The sequence below is a fragment of the Neofelis nebulosa genome, chromosome 10, assembly GCF_028018385.1.
Source record: "Neofelis nebulosa isolate mNeoNeb1 chromosome 10, mNeoNeb1.pri, whole genome shotgun sequence".
Classification (NCBI taxonomy): domain Eukaryota; kingdom Metazoa; phylum Chordata; class Mammalia; order Carnivora; family Felidae; genus Neofelis; species Neofelis nebulosa.
Window position 1 is genome coordinate 9,530,158 of NC_080791.1, and position 21,595 is coordinate 9,551,752.

At 47.2% G+C, this 21,595-nt stretch overlaps 1 protein-coding gene across 2 annotated transcripts; it reads left to right on the forward strand.

The window, feature by feature from the left end:
* The first annotated feature begins 362 nt into the window (after positions 1-362).
* LAYN (layilin) lies at positions 363-20,597 on the forward strand. 2 transcript variants are annotated; one of them, XM_058686731.1, is made up of 8 exons: positions 363-695; positions 1,360-1,383; positions 3,686-3,983; positions 9,896-10,053; positions 14,481-14,513; positions 15,132-15,215; positions 17,308-17,404; positions 19,872-20,597. In XM_058686731.1, the coding sequence occupies exons 1-8, from the start codon at positions 611-613 to the stop codon at positions 20,233-20,235; spliced, it is 1,143 nt and encodes a 380-aa protein (XP_058542714.1). In that variant the 5' UTR covers positions 363-610; the 3' UTR covers positions 20,236-20,597. The 2 variants fall into 2 exon arrangements, with proteins under 2 accessions (XP_058542714.1, XP_058542715.1); XM_058686732.1 differs by lacking the exon at positions 1,360-1,383 and having other exon boundaries at positions 364-695.
* Positions 20,598-21,595: the final 998 nt, after the last annotated feature.

The following is a 21,595-nucleotide window of genomic DNA, read 5'->3' on the forward strand; positions in this document are numbered from 1 at the left end:
CTTGAGCATCTGTTCTCTGCACCCACCCTTCCTCTCTCGGGGGTAGCCCTGAGCACCCGGACTGCAGCCTACGCAGCCCCAGGGAGGTTTTCGGTGCCTCGCCTGTCCCACTGGGCCACACTGCAGAGCCCAGGGCGCTGGGTGAATCTGGCCAAGTCTCCCGGGCGTGGGGTTGAGATGCGGTCGTGATCTTAGCCACAGTGCTCTCTTCATCAGATTTCCGATAAACCAGACTGGGACGGTCCTCGGCCCTGCGCCCTGGGCAAACGCAGGATCTCCGTGGGCAGCTCGGGGCGGGGCCGGCGGGGAGGTGGGGGTGGGAGCGGGGAGCGGTCTCCGCTCCCCGGCTCGCTCCTCTCCGGCCAGCCGGGTCTTTGGCGCTGAGCTCGCCGGAGGAGGCCGTCGGGGGGCGGGCTCGGTGACGTCCCAAGGGGTGGGGGGCGGTGCGCTGGCTCCGCGCCCTCCCCGCCTCCTTCGGGTGCCGGCTCCGTGGGTCCTCGGGAGATGCTGCCGCCGCCGCCGCCTTTGCGGTTGCCGTGCACGCAGCTGCGGGTCCCTCCGCTCCACCGCCGAGGCGTCGCGGCGTCCGAGGGCGCACCCGAGCCGAGCCATGCAGCCGGGAGCCGCGCTGCAAGCCATGCTGTTGGCCGCGCTGCTGGCGGGGCCCCGGGGCGCCACCGGTCGCCTGCTAAGCGGTGAGTGAGCGCGCTGGGGCGGGGGCTGGTTCCAGGTCGGGTTCCGCAGAGGCACCGCCTGCACCCCACCTGCTGCTGGCCGTCTTCGAGGCCGCGGCGCCTCTCCTGCGGCCCTCTGCAGGGGCTGGGGGCGTCCCCGCCCCGCTGGTGGACCCAGCCCTCCTGCGCGCCCAGCTTGCTTAGCCCAGCGGCTAAGACCAGCGCGAGTCCCTGGGTATCCTGGAACCCTCAAAGGCCGTTCCCCGCCCTGAGTTCCGGGCGGTGGGGGACATAGGCGGGGGGGGGGGGGGGGGCGAGGGGGAGCGCAAATCTGCCCCAGGAGGTGCCCCCTCGGCCCCCGCTCTGAGTGCAGCGCAATAGTTGCCAGGACCCCGGCCCTGGCCGGGCTCACCAACTCTCCTCCAGCCCACTGGGGAGATCTCTTGCTCCTGGAGACGGCGGGTTCAGTGGGGATTCTGGATCGGCTGTGCGCGGGGCACCCAGCCTGGTACCTCTAGTCTCTTCTCGGGGTGATGGGGGGTGCGGTGGGGGAGAGGATGGCCAGATCCAGCTCTGGAACCAGAGCGCTTAGAGATCGGGAAAGAACCCTAGTTAGCGCGGGACAAGCCCCGCCTGAATCAGGGGAATGACTGTCTGCTTCCTTCCTCCTGTCGTGCCACTGCAGCCTCGGACTTGGACCTCAGAGGAGGTACAGTGCTCTGGCTTCTAGCCTCTTGCGTTTGTTCTGCATGTCGGGGGCGGGGGGGGGGGGCGGAGAGAATGTCCGTGCCCCTTTCTCAGGTCTCCGGGGCGCCGACAGATTGGCCGTAGAGGATGGCGGAGAATAGCAGCCGCCACTGCGTTATCCCTGCTTGCGGAGCTGATGGAAAGGACCCGCAGTTGGTTTCAGGATGAGGGTGGACTGCCTGGTGGCAGAAGGTGGGGGGTGGGAGTGCATCTGAATAAAGCTGCCTGGGTCAGGGCTGCATAGGCTTTGTCCTAGGTCGTGGGGAACAGAAGCCCTCGCCCTTCCCCTTCCTGCAAAAGAGAAGAGAGAGACACTTCCTGAAGGCAGGGGAACCAGATGCGCCTCAGGCATCCTTCCAGCTCTGGCTCTCTGTCTGGCACTCACCCGCTGACTTGTGCTGAGGAGCCAGGCTGGACCATACAGGAAATTCGTTTAAGGTGTTATTTTTTCCCTTGGTAAACCAAGGGCAGAAAAGTGGGGACTGCCAGTAAATTCAACTCCAGTTTCTGTCATGCTGTGGCCAGGTTGTAGGTCCCTGGGGCTCATTTTCCGTCCCCCCCCCCCCCCCCACCTCATTTGGAGCCACCTTTAAAGAATCACAAGAGCTGGGCTGGGCCAATATCCTCTCCAGGCAGCATTCCAGCCACAGCCTCTCTGCCCTCACCCTCCCTGGAACACCTTCTTAGTGCGAAATGTCTTGCTTTTGAGGCCTCCTAATTTGCTAATGTGCCAGTCCTGTTAGAGTTCTAGCAATAACAGAAGAATAACAAAGAAAAGGGAGGAGATGCAAAACTCTTATAACGTGTTGCTTATTGAGGATGTCCTTACAAAAGCCGTAAAAGAAGCAATAGAAACAAGAATTCACAGGAGTCTTCTGGGTTATCTGTATGTGCTGCCTTCCCATTTAGCACTGGAAATGCCGTCAAGCGTAGCCTTTGCCCCATATTCTGGACACTATTGGGAATAACGAAAGCTCTCTGTTTGCTGCACGGCTGCAAAACAAATTAGGAAAATGAGAACGTTCCTTGAGGGCTGGGAAGAGGTTCCCAAACCAGAATCCTTCATCCTTCTGTCTGTGGTAGAAATTCACACCCACGGCCCACAGTCTGGCTCTGACATTGCGAGGGACTCCCCTTGTTGAAATGTGGTTTTCACTTGTACGCTTGGGTCCAGAAACATACGCTGTGTGCTTCTGCAGGCTAGGAGCTCGTATTTGTATCTGTATTCCTGGGACCTAGCACAGTGCCAGGCACAGAGTGGACACTCAGTACATGCTAGTCGAACAAAGTTCCAGTGCAGCAAGGCTTCAGGCACCCAGATGCAAGCTAGGGTGGGGTGTTGTTCCTCCTCAGTAGAATCCCACACATTTGTCTGAGGTGGTGCTTAGTCCTTCTGGTGTCGGTCAGATACCACATGTCACATAGGCTCCCAGTGCAGCCTGAAACTGCGGCGGCGTGGGAACTGGGCAGCATAGTTCAATGGTTATGGGCTTGACTCCGTAATCAGAATGGCCTTCCGACTCCAGTGAAGATACTGATAGCTATGTGACTTTAGCCAAATTATTTAATGTCTCTGAGCCTCAGTTTTCCCATCTGTAAAATGGGGCATAAACAAATCTACAGCACAGGATGATCAGGAGAGTTCAGTGAGATAACATATGTAAATGCAAAAGCCCTTAGCGTAGTTCATGCCACATGGTAGGAATTCAGTACAACTTAGCTGTGTCTTGAGGCAAGTTCAACAACAGACAACCCGCACCGACCTGATGCTCTTAGCTTCCGCTTACACCACAGACTGGGTGACATCTCAGTCCTACGACCTAGGCAGAGGGTTCCAGGATAGAGGAGCCCACACCCAACTTCAGAATACCTCTTTTACCTGAAGGAAGCACCAAACAGAGGTAGCTCGCGCTGAACCACGCTATCCCCCGAGGCTTCCCGATGATGTGCCAGTGTTAGATGTGTGGCTTGGGGTGAAACCATAAATCTTCATCTACCTGTGTTCTAAAGGATAGTCAACAATGTCTGCTTTTCAAGAATCTGTAAATGGAACGAACGAAACGTGGAGTTCTTACGCAATATAAGCGTCAGGGTTTAACATTGCATCTCCATGCCGGAAGGGGTGTTAATTTGCTCTGAGAGGCTAAATGACATTACACAGTCCACCGACGAGTAATCAGAATCCCTGCCCAGGGATAGCTCCATTCCCATGCCCTGGTATACTTCGGGGAGTCCTGAAATAGGTTGCCTTCTATTTTCTCTAGGGCAGCCGGTCTGCCGGGGAGGGACACAGAAGCCTTGCTATAAAGTCATTTACTTCCACGACGCTTCTCGAAGACTGAACTTTGAGGAAGCCAAGGCAGCCTGCAGGAGGGATGGAGGCCAGCTGGTGAGCATCGAGTCTGAGGATGAGCAGAGACTGATAGAAAAGTTCATTGAAAACCTCCTGGCGTCTGACGGCGATTTCTGGATCGGGCTCAGGAGGCGTGAGGAGAAACAGAGCAATGGCACAGCCTGCCAGGACCTTTATGCTTGGACCGATGGCAGCACGTCAACATTCAGGTAAGTGTGTGGAATCCACGGCAGCCAACTCACTTGACGTAACTCAGAAAGGAGTTGGGCTGAATCCATGGTGCCAGGTCAGTGGGGAAGAGGAGAGGACCCAGCCAGGCAGAACCCTGAGGGGACAGCACCAGAACAGCCACTGACCAAAGCGGTGTGGTGAAGGTGGTGGGATCTGTGCCCAACTCATGTCCCAAGAGCTCTGTCCAGGTGGCCGTGGCCCGGAAGCGTTGCTTTAATAGCAGGTGATGCTTGAAGTGAAATGGTTCTGGCTGTCCAGCCTTTTGGATTAGAACCCCAATGAGAAATTGAAGGTCTGTGGAGCTAAGACTCAATATAGGGCTCCCGACCACAGGGCCCGGATGGACCAAGAGGGGACTTGAGGGATCCTGCATTTTGGAGGGCCCTTGTAAACCCACAGCACCAGGACTTAGTGATTTCACACTGCACCCTGGCACCATGGCTTTGCCACGGTCCCTCCCTAAGAAATGCAGTGACATGGATAAACATCAAAAGATAGCAAAGTCAAGAGGCAGACATAGACTGGAAAAGTGTAACAAACTACAGTGTTACTAGATAAAGAGTTTATAGAAGTCATTAACACGCTAAGAGTTTCTGTAAGTCAGTAAAACCCCAAAATATAAAGAGGCCAAAGACCTGAGCAGACTGTAGAAAAATAGAAAATCTAACTGGTGAACAGTCACATGGGGGAAAAAAGTTTGAACTCATGATCAGTCAAAAGAATGCGGATTAGGGGAGCCTGGGTGGCTCAGTCGGTTAAACGTTCGACTCTTGATTTCAGCTCAGGTCATTCATGATCTCATGGAATCGAGCCCCGAGCTGGGCATGGAGCCTGCTTAAGATTATCTCTCTCCATCTCCCTCTGCCCCCTACCCCCCCACCAAAACAAAGAATGCAGGTTAAAATACATGATTTTACCTGTTACATTTAAGACAGCTGATCATCCTCTGTCAAAGTCTACCCATTGTGCTGACCACATCCATACCTTCCAGGAGTAGGAGTAGCCCCTGCAGGGTTCTGGGCCTCTCTTCCTGGGAGAAACTTGAAAAAGGAAAGTTCTTAGGATGAAATGTACTTCCCATCACTGTCGCTAGTCCCAGGGCCACAGCTGATACTCAGTGACCTCCCTCCTCTACTGCAGCCCAGATTCCCCTCTCTCTCTGCTCAGGGAACCTCCATGGCTTACCTCGTGGCAGGGACCCAGACCCTCAGCCCTGAGGAATGTGAAGCCCCAGTCAATGTGCACTTCTCAGGCTGGAGTGACTGCACTTTTCCATCTGCCATCCAAATTGGGTGTGTGAATACCCACAGGAACCCAAGGAGACAACCTGGATGCCAAACATTTCTCCCTGCCCAAGGATAGGTGATAGCATAGCTACATCCTCCTGCAATGGGGGCCCGTTTCCTCCTACAAAGGTAATCACTGCTCCTCTTGCCCAAGTGGCAGCCATCACTCCTAGTTTAATAAGACTTTTCCAGGGGTGCCTGGGTGGCTCAGTCGGTTGAGCGTCCACCTTCGGCTCCGGTCATGATCTCACGATTTGTAAGTTTGAGGTCCACATCAGGCTCGCTGCTGTTAGCCTGTCAGCGCAGAGCCTGCTTTAGAGCCTCTGGCCCCTCTCTTTGCCTGTCCCCCCATTGCACTCTCCCAAAAATAAATAAATATATTTTTTTTTAAAAAAAAGACTTTTCCTAGATCTCCTGGGGGAAGTATTTCCCCCTTTGGGTCCTGGGACATCTAAAACCCACAGAGCCCAGCATTGCAGAGACAAGAAGCACGGATTCCCCAGTGGGTCACTACCAGTGATGGTAAGCAAGCCTCCTCCTGTTTCCACCCCCTGGCTCCCAGATCCATGTGTTCTTGCTCTTGGGGACACGGATGATACTTGAGCCTTGGAGGATGTTTTGGAGGATGATCCTGCCTCCCTGCAAAAGTATTGCCTCTAAGCTAGTGCTTCAGCTGTGTCGTCCATCATTCTGTCAGGCTGGCAACTTCCAGATGCTGCAACATGTCATATGACTAGTAAATGCCCCAGCAACGAGCCCCTGCCACACCTCCTTTGCTATAAAGTAGGTCCCATGGTCCAATGAGGTGTCATTTGGGATTGTGTCCTGGTAGATCTAATACTACGTAAGCTCTGGATAGCGGTGCTGACTGAGGCCCTGTGGCAGGAAAGGCAAACCCGTACCCAGGTTGTACGTCTATCCCTGTCAAAGCGAATCCTTGCCCCTTTCAGGATGGAAGGAGTCCAGTGCAGTCAACTTGCCACCGAACGCCAGGCCGGCATTCTAGGATTGGTGTTCCTTTAGGGACTTAGCTTTGGTCTCCGTTGCTGGAAGGGTCAATGTTTGGCAGTAGCTAGATCAGCCTTGGTGAGTGGGAGTGGGTACTGTTGAACCCATGCGTAGCCTCCATCCCTGCCACCACGGCTACTGTAGTGAGTGTCTGTTGTGCTGGCCCCAAGGCAGCTGATACCAGGCTAGCTGACATCAACGGGCTGAGTCGTTTGTCTCCCTGGTCATTTAGTGCCTCTTCAGTGCTAGAGGCTTTCTGCCGGGTTTTAACGTGTGATAGATCCTAATACTTCATGCCTCTTCCCGTATGTCTATTCACATCTCCCTAGCCGAGAGTTCCCTATCCCCAAACTTCCCCTCTTTCTCCTTTTAGACTCCTGATCAGCTGGCCAAGTTCTGTGCCTTACCCCTGAGTCCCTATAGATTCTGACCTCTAGTAACTTCTCTTTCTGTGCCAGGTAGTTGACTAAGTATACCATCTAAGCTCTGGCCAATGGGAGGATGTCCCATTACCACTCGGTCTTTCAAGGCCAACTCTGAGTGGGGTTGTAGTGCAGCAGCCGTCCATTTGGAATTGTACTCACATTCTTGGCTGATCTATCCATGGACCGAACTCAGGCACCTCTATCAACTAGTCATAAGGGGTTCCCTTATGCAGCTATTGGTGTAAGCTGATGGAGAGTCTTTGGAATGACAGTGCTAGAGGCTATGGCAGCCCGCTGTACCTGCTCATACAGTGCCCTTTGGTCCTGAATATATATTGATTCTGGGCCTTCCCATCCCAGGACTGGGTGTGTCCGATAGTACCTCACTCACAATGGGTAAGTTGAATTGCATGGTCTCTTGGTGCTCCCTGCCTAGTAGCAAGCCAGGAGCTGCTTTGCAAAAGGTGATTATCTCTCCATTTCAGAAGACATGACCTCGCTATAGAATCCTAGGGGTTTCCATTGTGATTCTCTCATTGGGGCTTGTTACAAATTCTGTGTGGCATTATTTTTCCCATCTGGATACCTCTGCTAATAAGATCTGCTAGATAATAAGTCTGCTTGCACTACAGCCTAGACCTGCTTCAGGGTCCTTTTTCTGCTCTTGACCTCACTCAAAGCTAGCCATCTTTCGTGTCAGCTGATATATGGGCCAGAGCTGTATGTCCAAGTGTGAAATATGCTGTCTCCAGCACCCAAAGGTGTTAAGCTTCCTACTTCACATTATTCTAAGATGCTTCAAGATGCAATATTTGTCCTTTAATATGAAAGGGATGATCTGGAATTCCCTAGATCACTAGAAACCTACACATTTTCATGAAGTGGCAAGCTCTTGAATCTTCATAGTGTTGACATGTAATCCTCTGGAGCACATGAGTCTTCCTAAGCTCTTCTGGTTCAATTAGCATGATGTCAGAAATATAGCAGACCAGTGTGATTTTCTGCAAAATGTGTAGGTAGTCCAAATCTCTTCATACCACATTATGACGGAGGGTTGGAAAATTAATATAGTTCTCAGGCAAGATGATAAATGTGTATTGTTGTCCATTCCAAGTGAATGCAAATGGTTTTTTATTCTCTTTCTGATGGAAAATATTGTGTTTACCAGATCTGTATTGTGGGTACCCAAGGGCAAGTTAACCTGCTCTAGCAAAGACACCGTAGATGGCACAGAAGCTGTAATTGAGGCTTCTACTTAGTTGTATTTATGCTGTTCTAGTGTCATCCTTCAGGATCCATCTAGTTTTTGTAGGAGCCGGACTAGTGAATTAAATAAAGGTACGATGGCAAATAACACCCTTGCATTGTCTAGAATGGTGGTACCATTTTCTGTGATCTTCCCCTTGGTAAGATACTGGTTTTTTTATTTACTGCTTTGGAGATGTTGGGGAAGAGCAAAGTCTCAGAAGCTTCTACTTGACCTTGTCCACTATTACAGCTCTTACCTCACAGGCTAAGGAACCAACGTGGGACTATACCAACTACCAACTATGGCAGTTCAAGTCATATATCTGCAGACTGGTAAATGACTGCTGGGTGGGTCCCACTGTGAGCTGGTTCTGGGCCAGAGCTCTACTCAATACCTGGGCTCAATATGCTCCCACTCTAATGGGTAGTCTTGATGATGTTTCAAGTCTTTGGATATCAATGTCACCTTGCATCCTGTGCCCAACAGTCCTTATGATATTTGGGTATCTCCTTTCCCCCAGTGTATGGTTACTCTACTAAATGGCCATAGGCACCTTTGGGAGAACAGGAAAATTATCCCCATGTGTACCAACCATGGCGTTGCAGGGTCCTTCCTCCTGACGACCTGGCCTCTTCTTCTATCAGTGAATTCCAAGCCTGAGACCTGGCTCAAGTCCACAAACCAGGTGCCAGGCATAAAATTCCACCCATTCCATCATCAGTGAAATGAAATAACATAAAGCCATAAGGCCAGTGGGGAAGAGAACAAGGCAAGTCAAGTTAGGAGGTCCACCAACTGGGTTGGAAAATGGCCTGGAGGTAACTAATGGGGTAGAGCCCAGCCCAAGTCAGGGCCCCCAACTGCCCAGGCACAATGTCCAAATAGTGCTGCAAGTTCAGTTATTGTCCAGGCAAATTCAACCCCGTAGGCATAGCAAAGGACCTTCCCTTTGGTGGAGGGCAACACAGCCCTCAAGCAGAGCCCTACTGAGGTGCTGCAAGGAGACCTGTCTCTCAGCTGCCTCTTAAGGAGGGGCTCTGACAAGATCCAGGCAAAGCAGCAGGGCCCAGCTAAATAATCTGAGCATGAGGGTGAGATCAGGGCCTCAGAAGGAAGCAGCTCAGGTGGGTAACCACGCAGACTATAAAACCCAGCCCTGAATCACTGCATGCAGTGAGTGCTCACAGCGTTCAGACTCTCTGTGGAATCCAAGGCCCTAAAATGGGACCCATATACTCAACTGGGTGGCAGCACCATTTAATTCCAAATACCACCGGATAGTGGAGCTCAGGCTGCTAACAGAGCTAGGAAGACAAAGGCAAGAAATGTGGCAGCAGAGGCTGAAGGAGGGGCTCATCCGCCTGATGAAGTAAAAACAAGATAAAAGCTGAAATTAGACTAGGTGGGCCCTCTGCTCTGTCCCTACCCCCTCACCTGCCTTGACAGCCTCTCCATTTTGGAAAGTCTTGCTCAGATGCTTGAATTTTCCCTCTACTTCCTAGGGCTAGAAAGGCAGTTATGACGGTTGCAAAGCATAAAGAGATAGGAGCGAGGCAAGCTCTGGCTGAAATGAGCCATGCCTCTTGTCAGTGCGTCTGATTTCTACAACAAAGAGAAACAAAAGTAGGTTAGCAAAAAGCAAGCAATAAGATCATCCCAGACTGCTTCTTCTCATAATTGCTTTGCAGACATCATATGGTAATATATTCCTCCCCACAGAGAGCCTGTGGCAAATGTCAGATGATTGGTTGTGATGTCCATCTTAGAAAGCATGTGGTTCTACATACTGGCAACGCTTCAATTCCTCCCTGTGTTACTGTCTCCTGACACAGAATCCTACGTTCGTGGTTCACTGGAACTCGATGGGAAAAGTCTGGGGCTTCCTTCTCCAATTCTCTCCATTGTTGACCCCTTTCCTGCAGGAACTGGTACGTGGATGAGCCTTCTTGCGGCAGCGAGGTCTGCGTTGTCATGTACCATCAGCCATCGGCACCTGCTGGCATCGGGGGCCGCTACATGTTCCAGTGGAATGACGACCAATGCAACATGAAGAACAATTTCATTTGCAAATATTCTGATGGTAATGAATCCTTCCCCAAGTCATGTGGCTGAATCCCCAGCTGCCTCTCTTAACTTCATAAGCAGCTGCTAGTTCCCAGAATTTGTTATGTGGTCTCTGAGAAAGCTTGTTGGGAATGCCAGCGGTGTTGAACACTGGGGAATGCAGTGACAGTTCCTCGTGGCGGAGTACTTCTAGCAAAGGAGAGGAGTGTCTGATGCTAGGAGAAGGGATGAAGAAAAGAAAGGGTCTAATTTATGTCTGACAAAGCGAGAATCATGACAAGTTCAGGAAACAAAAAGCCCTCTAAGTGGACAAATTCTTATTCTTTCCACATGTGAGGTTGGCTGTAGGAACTTGGAAAAAAAGAAATATGAAAGGAAGCTGGCCATTGTTCCTGCAAGTCTTCTAACAGCCATGTGACATTATTTTCTGGGGCTTTAAGGAAACAGAATAATGACCCGAGGAGGTAGATAATGGAGTACACCGATTTCACTGGCCTTGGATAGATAGCGGTCACCTTGAGGAGCAGGCTTAAACCACCTTGCAGATTCACCTGGCGTTGGCTTCTAGGTCTGTTAAGGTTTTCAAATTGGCTACAAGCCTGCAGTCTCACTCTCCTGGGGTTTCCCAAACTCCCCCGTCGTAACTGGCTTAGATCTAAACTTACATGATTTTTTTTATCTGTCCCTGAAGTTTCTCAGATCCCTAAAGCCAACTGCTGGGTCCCAGTCCTCACCTTTCCTGGTGAGAATAATCCTGTCATTCTAAACTCTTTGAATTGGACTATGCTCTTGCTCTGGTTTTTGCTGCTTAAGGTGTTTTTCCTCTCTCTCCCCCACCTCCACCCCACCCCAGGTGAACTCCTCCCCACAGAGACCTAGCCCTTCCTGCCACACAGAGCTGACTCAGGCAGGGAGGTGGCTGAGACGGGGCTGGCTTAGCAAGTTGCCTCTTTAGAGCAGTAAAAGCAAAACTTCCCATCACTCTGTTAATTATGTCCTATCAGCTCTGTGGTTTAAAATGTTGTAATTTTTAAACATTTTTTTGAAGGAAATGTGCGATTTTAAAAGTTCTTTTCATACCTTTTAATTTTGGGACTTTGAACCTAGCGTGTATATATGTGTATATGTGTATATATACATATACATACATATATACATATACGTGCATATGCGTATATATACATATACGTATATATACATATATGCGCATATATGTACGTGTATGTACATATATGAAATATTCATAATATAATATTCATATATATACACACACTATTCTTTGTTGCTTTTGCTATTACTTGAATGACACTGAGTCCTGACAGGAAAAAGATTTAAAAAAAAAAATGTACAGGATTAATGAGGAGAGTGTAATAAAAGGATATTTACAGAAGTGTGGCAAAGAGAAAGAGACGGTGAGGTGCCCAGGGACTAGCCACAGTAGGATGCTGTTACTACCCCTGAGCCCAAAGGAGCAAGTGGAGAGAATGGTTTTAGCAGAACCCCAAGCTCCCATGAACTTGGAGTCATGGAATAGGAGCCACCCACCAGAAGCCATAACCATAAAATGCAGCGACTGTCAAACCGTGGTGGTGATGCAGGAAGGGAGCCTGGGGAGTAAAGCCTGGGACCTCTCTCTGCTCTCCTGCCTCTGCCTCCCATCAGCTAAGCCCAGTCAGAAGTGAAAAGGCAAGGGAGTCCCAATAACACAGTGCATAGACGTCAGCCTCCTGGGACACAGAGGAGGGCAGACTGGATCTGGCAGAGGGAGGTGAGCACGTGGAGAAAAACTAACACGTTGTCTTTATGTGGCCACCCATCTCCAGGATGAGTTCACGCATCTTAGCCATACAAGAAGCTGCACGAGCAGCTCTCTTCACCTCCACTCCCCCATTCCCCTGTGCACGTTGTGAAGCTGTCCACCCCCCCCCATTCCCCTCTGCACTCTGTGAAGTTGCCCAAGAGCTCTTGACTGCTGTTCCCTGTGCTTGAAACGCTCCTCCCCTTTCCCAGACAACTCATCCTCACCTTTGGGGTTCACGTTGAACATCATCTCTCAGAACAACTAAGTGCAACAGGTGATCATGAATTGGATCCTGGAGGATGATGATGGTTTTGTATAAAGCGCAGCTTTAGGACAATTGGCAGAATTTGCATAAGGTGCATAGATTAGGTAATAGACTATCAATGACAATATCTTGGTTCTGATCACTGTTACTGTGGTTATGTAAGAGAACCCCCCCCCACATATGCATATGTCCTGTATGTGTTCTTTGTACATATGTGGGTGTATATGTAGGTATAAGTAAGAATACAGATAGACATAGAGAGATACAGAGAGACAGAATAATTAAATAAATGATATGATAAAATTGTAACTTATGGGTGAGGGCTATATGGGTATTCCTTGTAGTATCCTAGCAAATTTTCATAAATCTGCATTTTTTCAAAATAAGAAGTTAAAAAAATCTCCTCTGGGAAACCTCCCAAGGGCCCCTCAAAACCAAGTTAGGTGTTCCTCCTGGGAGGATCAGAGCACCTCACACACACAGTATTTTAACTGCCTATTTATAAGTTTCTGCCTTTCACTGCCTGGTTGACATGAGGTCTGGAAACATGCACTTTGGAGCAATGAATCCCTGCACCTGATGGGCTAGGGGAAGGTCATCCAGGGCGGTCCCAACAGGAAGGCACACCATCTATTATGCCAGAGTAGCAAGAGACTGGTTGAATGACATCTAAAACTAGACAGCATGACCACGTAGAGCAGGTGGCCCGCTAGCCAGGGCTGAACTCTGGCTCACGTCTGAGGTGTACGAAAGGCGTAGGTGTATCCAGTGAAAATGAGAGACAAATCATCTGAGGCGGTGCATTGCAGATACATTGTAGGGAGTGATGGAATGCTGCATTTGTGTTGTGCCATGTTTAATGCAGTTCTGCACCATGGGTGGGACCATGGAGGGACAAGAAAATGAATACATCATGTGATGTTCTTGAATACACTATGTATTATAATGTAATGTCACAAATTAGTGTTTGTTAATATCATCCTGTGTTTCCATATGCTGTGGCCATCCCAGAGAGCGTAAGGACTCTTCTCGTTTGCTGTTGTGTCTCCAGTACCTAGCTGAGTTTGTCTCCTTGTAATTTTAATTTTCACTTGAGTCGTTTGGGTCAAATCCCAGTTCAGCTACTCAATAGCTATGAGATTCGGATAAGTTATTTACTCTCCCTGTACCTCAGGCACCTCATGTACAACATCACCGTAGTAAGAGCAACCACCTCATTAGGCTGTTATCAGGGTGAATCATGTTTGTTTTTATAAAACACTTAGAACATGATGATGTTTCTATCATATAACAGGAACTATATATAAGTGGGTGTTTTTTTTTTAATAAATGAATGGATTTGCATTGCACACACACTTACAGGAAGATGATTAAAAGTTTCCTTTCTGAATGAAACTTCAGAATGGCCTTGGCATCCTGGGCTTAGGACTGTGAATTCCAAAATCACACCCTTAAGGACCCCATCCCTATGAATGCCAGAACATCTGATTAGCATAAGAGATTTACTACCAGTACCTGAGGGTCACACACTCTCAGCCAAAGGTAAAAGTATTCAGTGTAGATGTTCTGTGCAACCTGATTGTCCTGAAGCTCTTTGCAACATTTTGAATGACTCAGGTTCTGGATCACCAGTGTCTGCCTTGGGGCTGGCAGTGGTCTGCTTACCTACCCCCTACAACCGCTTCCACTGCTTGGACATCATGTTTGTTACCCTCTAAAACATCCCTAGTGAGAGTTGTTAAAATGTCTTGGATTGCTTTTTCTTTTCTTTGCTTTTCTTCTTCTTTTTTTTAGATTGTTTTAAAATTGAGGCCTGAGTGTAGCTGGGAGGGATAGGGATTACTATTGAAACTGGATTAGCCGCATGTTGGGTGATGGTACATAGAAGTTCATTATACCAGCCTTTCTATTCTTGTTTATATTTGAAAATTCCCATATTTAAAATTTTAAAATACTTTGGGGCTGGGTAGCTCAGTCAGTTAAGCGTCTGACTCTTGATTTCAGCCCAGGTCATAATCTTACGGTCGTGACTGCCTGCATCAGGCTCTGTGCTGACAGCAAAGAGGCTGCTTGGGACTCTCTCTCTCTCTCTCTCTGTCCCTCCTCCCCTCCTCTTCCTCTCTCAAAAATGAACTTAATGAAATAAATAAAATTTTAAAATACTTTTAAAAAAATACCCAAGTAAAGCTGGGGGAAGGCTAGTCTTGGTGAAAAAGTGATTCTTTTGGCCTGCTAACCCAGTTCCTAGCATTGAGTAACACAAAATAAAGTTTATCGGAAGACTGAGTAAATACGTGGATGCCATGATTTGGCCAGTTTCATTCAGATGGCATGGAAATTTACTTATTGTTTTCATATTTGTTTCTTTCTGCCACAGAGAAGCCAACAGCTCCTTCTACAAAGCCTGGAGGTAAGCTATCATTTGAGTTGGGTTCATTTGGACTGTTTCACAGGCCCCCTTTACGTGTTTAGAACCATAGGTTCTTTAGACCAGATTTTCCAACAGAAAGAGCGCAGGTGTTAAGTCATGCCTCTCGGAGAGGTAGATGCCGCGTGCAGCCCTGTCGAGTAGTTCATTAATCTCTCCCTGGCGTTGCCGATTTCTCCCAAAGCTGAAAAGCAACAACCACAAATTCAGTTTGGGATGTGACTTGTCATTACTGACAATCTGAGAGGAATAATTCCATCTAATGAGAAAAGAAGTGAGCCAAACGGATAATTTATGCTCCTAGAAGTGAGTCATTGGCCCTTCCCTTTGGCACCTCTGTATCTTATGTGCCTTGATGCCAGCTGCCTGCTGTCCGTTTCAGTACATGATTCTTGGCAGCAAAGATCTCCCCAGGAAGATGAAGGCAGTTGAACCTGTAGGCCGGCAAACTCAACCCTTAACTTTTCTATGCTTTTAAATGGCCCGAGTCAAACTGCTCCTCTTTTTTGGGGATCCCACCCACAACCTGGCCACCCTCAGAGACTATCTGGATTATGAGGCCTTTTCTCTGGGGTCTCAAATCAGTGTGTCTGTCTCCAGGTGAAGGAACAGAGCCAGCAACACCCATGCTTCCAGAAGACACAAGGAAAGAAGATTCCAGAGAGACTTTTAAAGGAAACAAAGGTATGGACCCAACTCTCCTGGGGGAAATAGATGACGGGACTCTCCCGATCACAGATGACCAAGGTTACACTTTCTACTTTGTTCTTTCCTGTAACCACTTGAAAAATGAACTAGACAGGGCATCTGTGACTTTGCAGAAAGTGCACGAAGTTTTGGGGTTTGTAGTGAAACCACAAGGGGAGAGTAGTCAGCCAGGATGTGAAATGCCTGCCTGAGGATGAGGATAGGGCTGGGGGACGCCCAGCAGTTGTGGGTGGGGGCGGGGTACCGAGAGAACGGCTATAGAGGAACAAAGGGGAAAAACCCAGGCCGTGAAGCCAACAGGTCTGACCTTGACATTCACTTGTGAAACAAATAGAGGAAATGGACACAAACATTTCACAACTGGAATCAAGAAGGATCAGAGAAAAGGGGGGTGATAACTGGGAGCGCTGATGGAATTTCCACCTGGGCTCTCACCTGGAGTCTCAAAGAGGGAGATCTGGGTTTATGTGGCTGGGCAACTTTTAAAAACCACTTCATTTCTCTGTGCTTTAGTTTTCATGTTCTGCGTGACGGAAGTAACGCCATGTGTCTCACGTATCCGAGAGCCTCACTGTGGCCGTCAAATGAAATCGGATATTGTAATACTGCAGTTCAGTTCTGGCATTAGCCACGCCAAGCTAGGACAGAGCCCACAGGTTAAGGGCACAGTCTGCAGCAAGTCACTTCAGACATCAGTCACAAGTTCAGGGGTCCCCAGGCCACCCCCACTTCTGGTCAGTTGGCTACAAATCCAGAGGATGCCCACAACCCCCTCAGGTTTGATAGCTCACTAGAACAACTCACAGAATTCAGGAAAAATACCATACGTAGGACTGCATTTTATTGTAAAGGGTACAGATCACCACCAGCCAGCTGAAGAAACAGGTAGGGTAAGGTCCGGGAGGGTCCTATGTGGGGAGTTTCTGTGTCGTCTCCCTGGGGAATCAGGATGCATAATCACCCTCCTGGCACATCAACGTGTTCATTACATAGGCATGATTGATTTGGTCATTGGCCATGAAATTGAACTCACTCTTCACGCCCCCTCCTGTCCTGAGACCCCCAAGGAGCCCCCTTCCTGAGACATCTTACCAGCATAAACTCTGATATGGTCGGAGGGGCTCCTGAATAATAAAGTTACCCCTATTACCTGCAAAATTCCAAAGATTTAGGGCCTCTCTTCCAGAAGCAAGGTCAAATTTTATTATACAACCGATAAAATGTGTTAAAATGCTTTGAAAAAAGTACAAAGGACTCTACAGAGGTGGGTGGCATTTTCAGTGCTCATCGGTTTTATGGCGGCATTTAAAGTGGGTTTTGCTTTGGGCTCTTTGTGTGGTTGTTAGGTTTGCAGCCTCACAGGAAAACAAAGCAACAGCTTCCAGAAGGTTGGGAACCTTGGACCAGTGGGAGTAAAATAAGGGTCAGGCCCCAGTCATTGATTCCTCCTCAAGCCCCATGACGGAAAATTCTTTGGTTCTAAGTCTTAAAGGATAGGTCGGGATAACAGACCTCTGAATGTCCTCCACAGTCACTGCTCTTGGTCCCAACTGGATCCAATTAGTCTTAGTCAGATTTGTTGGAAGGTTACAGTCTGATTCATGGGCTTCATGTGACCTTCTCTTTCCTGGTAACAGCGCTGAGACTCAATTCTTCTTCCCTCCCTCTTCCCCACCCCACCTTGGGAACTACCATTTCTGTCCCGAGAGCCAAAGACATCAACACTGCCCAAGCAGCTCCTGCTTTGTTAAGGGACAGGAAGGACAAGAAAAGAGAGTATCTCTTTCCTCTGGGGGAAAAAAAACAAATTTAATTCAAAAAATGCCTCTCTGATATTTTGCAAGAGACTCCAACACTTAAACTTCTTTTCTCTATTACTTAGGATAACAAGATAGGTAGAAAACGCTCACTTATTGAAACTAGAAGACTTTGCCAACTGGGTAACTGTATACCTATTTCCTTCCAGGAATGCGCTCTTTGAAATACTCTATGTTGATTATGCTTTTTTAAGCCTGTTTTGAAGCACGTAAAGACCACTGATGCTGATAATATGCAATTTTCTTTTCAGAAGCTGCCTTAAATCTTGCTTACATTCTAATCCCCAGCATCGTCCTTCTCCTTGTGGTCATCACAGTTATGTGTTGGGTTTGGATCTATAGAAGGAGGCAAGTAAAACTGTCGTTGTGTGAGTCTTTGTATCTTCTGGACTCTTTGAGATTTGGACATTGCTCTGTTTACTTCATTAAAAAGCCATAGCAGCTCCAAGAGAATCACCATTGCAGATTTGAGAGTATATTCTCCGATGGGCTCAGGACATTCAGAAGTACTAAGCATTTGTGCTTAGTTGTGACTAAGAGAGTGATCTTATATTCTTTCATTTTTGTGTAAGGAAGATTTTACATGACTTGAGGGGTGAAACTGTGTTATTTGCCTACTTTGTATACACACATCACTCAGCACAGTACTTCCATGAATGAATACTCTCACTCCAAAAATGTTTGTTAGTTGGGGGAAGGAATAAATAGTGAGCCATTGAAATATGACTGTTCCAGAGCCTTCTGGCAAACATCTGCAATGAAATCACTTTATTAAAAATGAAATAGCTCAGTCTCTTAAATGGACTTTCTTTTAATTCAATATACAATTATAGATTGCTACCAAATAGCTCTACTAAGTAGCCTAGAGGACCTCTATTTATGAATCATGGGCCACCATTTTTGAGGGACCCACAGCTATTCTCAGTTGCTTTTTTATTCCCCATCATCATGTCATACATAGAAGAAGGCCAGTATGCCCATTTTACAACAGAAAAACTAAGGTCTGGTTTAAGATTTGGCTCCCTTTGATGACCATTTTAAGATGAATTAGTAAAATACCAATGCTTAAGATTTGACTTGTGTAAACCTTTGTATTTGCTTTAAGTTTTGACTTTTTAAGTTTATAGTCTTGATTGGACTTTAAGATTTGACTCCCTTTGATGACTATTTTAAGGTGAATGAGTAAGATATCAATGCAGAGTTGACCCTACAACAACAAGGGTCTGAACTGTGTGGGTCCACTTATACATGTTGTGGGTTTTTTTCCAGTAAATACAGTATAGTACTGTAAATGTTTTTTTTTTCTTCTTTATCACTTTCTTTTTTTAATGTTTATTTATTTTTGAGAGAGAGAGAGAGAGATCACAAGCACAAGCAGGGGAGGAGCACGAAGAGAGGGAGAGAGAGAATCCCAAGTGGGCTCCATGCTGTCATCACAGAGCCCAACATGGGGCTTGAACCCACAAACTATGAGATCATGACCTGAGCTGAAGTTGGACGCTTAATCGACTGAGCCACCCAGGCACCGTGATTTTCTTAATAACATTTTCTTTTCTCTCCCTTACTTTATTGTAAGGAAACAATATATAATACATATAACATGCAAAATATGTGTTAATCAACTATTTACAGTATCATTAAGGCTTCAGGTCAGCAGTAGGCTATTAGTGGTTCAGTTTGCCGGGAGTCAAAAGTTACATGAAGATTTTCAACTGTGTGTGGGGTTGGCACCCCTAACCCCTTCATCATTCAAGGGTCACAAGTAGAACCTGCTTCATTTAATAATAACTTCCTTATAGGATCATTAGAAGGATTAATTCATGCAGAATGGGCTTATAGTAAACAGTCAAAAATATTAGCTCTTACTATGATTATTTTTATTAATTCTCTTTGATCTAAAAAGAGAATTCAGTTAAAAGTTACAAATATATTTTCCAACTGCTTACTCTGCAGTTGTTTTTGTTTGTTTTGTTTTGGTTGGTTGGTTGGTTGGTTTTCATTTCCCTTCCTTACTCTATCTATTTAACACCTCGCCAGGATTTGGGAATTGTGACTTTGAAGCTGGAGTCTATCTCAGGGGGTTTTACCTTTTTTTTGTGCCACAGACATCTGTAACAGTCAAATGAAGCCTATGGACTCCTTCCCAGAACAATATCTTTAAATATATTACAATAAAATATTAAAATATATTGGATTACAAGGGAAGCCATTATACTGATACAACAGTTTAGCAAAATATTTCCAAAAATGATTGTGATTTGGTAATACATGCATTTCTTTATTAATGCTTCCTTATCTAGTAGTGGATATGATTACCATAATTTTGAAACAGAGATGAGCATAAAATACTTTAAGGCCTCTATGGCAACTGTGATGTGATATGAAAATAACCTGTGATTTCTGTTGGTGATCGAGTCAAAGGTATTACTAATTCTACTCTAGTTTGTTGCCTACATTCAGAATTGAAGGACAGGCTCACTTTCACTTGGAGATGAGTTTTTTTTAATGTGATATTTTTCCCCATCCAATTCTATCCATGGACCCTCTGGGAGCTCTGAGGATCCCAGGATAACCACCTCTGTTCTATGCTCTTGCAGCAGTGAATGATAGCTATGCAATCACTTTGAATACAACACTTCCCCGTTTTGTTACCCCACCTCACCCCACCCCAAAGCCCTGACCTGTAAGTTTCGGTAGGTGAGAAGGACAGTGTAGTGATTGCCCAGGCTGGCCTCCTCCTGCCTGAACAGGAGACATGGGGATATTCTCAGTCCCCTTGTCTAAAATACTTGGCCCCGCTTTTCTCTCCTCCTAGGAAAGGGGAGCAGCCAGGCCCCAGCACGAAGGAGCAGCACACCATCTGGCCCTCTCCTCATGCAGGGAACAGCCCAGACCTAGAGGTTTACAACATCATTCGAAAACAAAGTGAAGCCGATTTGGCTGAGACCCGGCCAGACCTGAAGAACATTTCATTCCGAGTGTGTTCGGGAGAAGCCACTCCCGATGACCTGTCTTGTGACTATGACAACATGGCCGTGAACCCATCCGAAAGTGGATTCGTGACTCTGGCGAGCGTGGAGAGTGGCTTTGTGACCAATGACATTTACGAGTTCTCCTCAGACCGAACGGGGAGGAGCAAGGAGTCTGGATGGGTGGAAAATGAAATATATGGTTATTAGGGCACATGAAAAACACTTGAACAAATGGAAATGGGAACGAAAAGAGAAGCAAAACTCTCCTATTTTCTGTGAGGAAAAGAGAATGTGTATGAAAATGCTCAGTTCAGGTCTTGGGGGTAAGCATGTCACCCCCATTAGCCCCTGTTGGATCCCCAAGTTTGGCCAAATCCCCAACCCCAGCTTCTCACCCAGATCAGCCTTATGAGAAAGCACCTTGCCCACGATCAGGCACATAGTAGAAAATAAATGTCAATCGATTGGTTCTAACTGACTTTCAAGGGAGAGTGACTTCCCTGGCAGGGATAAGTTTGAGGCTGTGGGACTTGGGAAAGCCATCTCTGGGTTCTGGTTTTCTCGCTCTGCTCTGTTTCATATATATATATATATATATATATATATATATATATATATATATGTAGATATGTGTGTATATATATACATATAAAATATATATATATATATATGTTATATCTGGGCAGCAGATATAATCACCACGAGACAGAAATTACAGAATCTTTTCAAAGCCCACGTACTGTGGCATCGGGCTGGCCAGTGTACGGACGAATCTTAGATCTGTTTTGTTTTGTTTTTTTTTTCAAAGAATCAAATCAAATCAAAAGCAGGAAGCAGAATGTTAGTCTGTCTGTGTCTACAGCCCTTCCTCTGCATGTAACCTCAGGGGACCTCTTTTTCTTTCTCCTCGCATCCAAACTTGGACATATCCAACTTGGAAATACGTTACAAACTAAAACTGGAATGTGAGTCTCGGCTTCTAGGCTTCTTTTTGTGCTCAGCCCCGGTAGTGCTCTTGTTCTCCTTGTGTGTTTGTTTTACGGCAGCAGCAACATGGTTTGGCTGATGATGATAATGATTCTTCCTTTGTGTTATGGGACTTATCTCAAATAGTTTTGGACTCAAATCCACAGAAAAGTTTCTTGGCCCAACATCAGCTGTTTGCACTTTGAAGGTCTGCAGGCTCTTATCTAATATCATCAGCAAACCCCTTCTAACTTATTATGTTAAATTTTCCAATGCTTATTTATTTTTGAGGGAGAGAGACAGAGTGTGAGTGGAGGAGGGGCAGAGAGAGAGGGAGACACAGACTCCGAAGCAGGCTCCAGGCTCTGAGCTGTCAGCACAGAGCCCGATGCGGGGCTCAAACCCATGAACTGGGAGATCATGACCTGAGCTGAAGTCAGACGGTCAACCGACTGAGCCACCCATGCGCCCCGTAACCTTTGATCATATATCTTACTTTTTTCATAGTTTGTCACTTTGTCTCACACACGGAGCCCCGAACTAGACGGAGTTAGCTGGTCTGGGTCCGAGCAGTATCACGTGCAGTCAGTTGTAATCACTG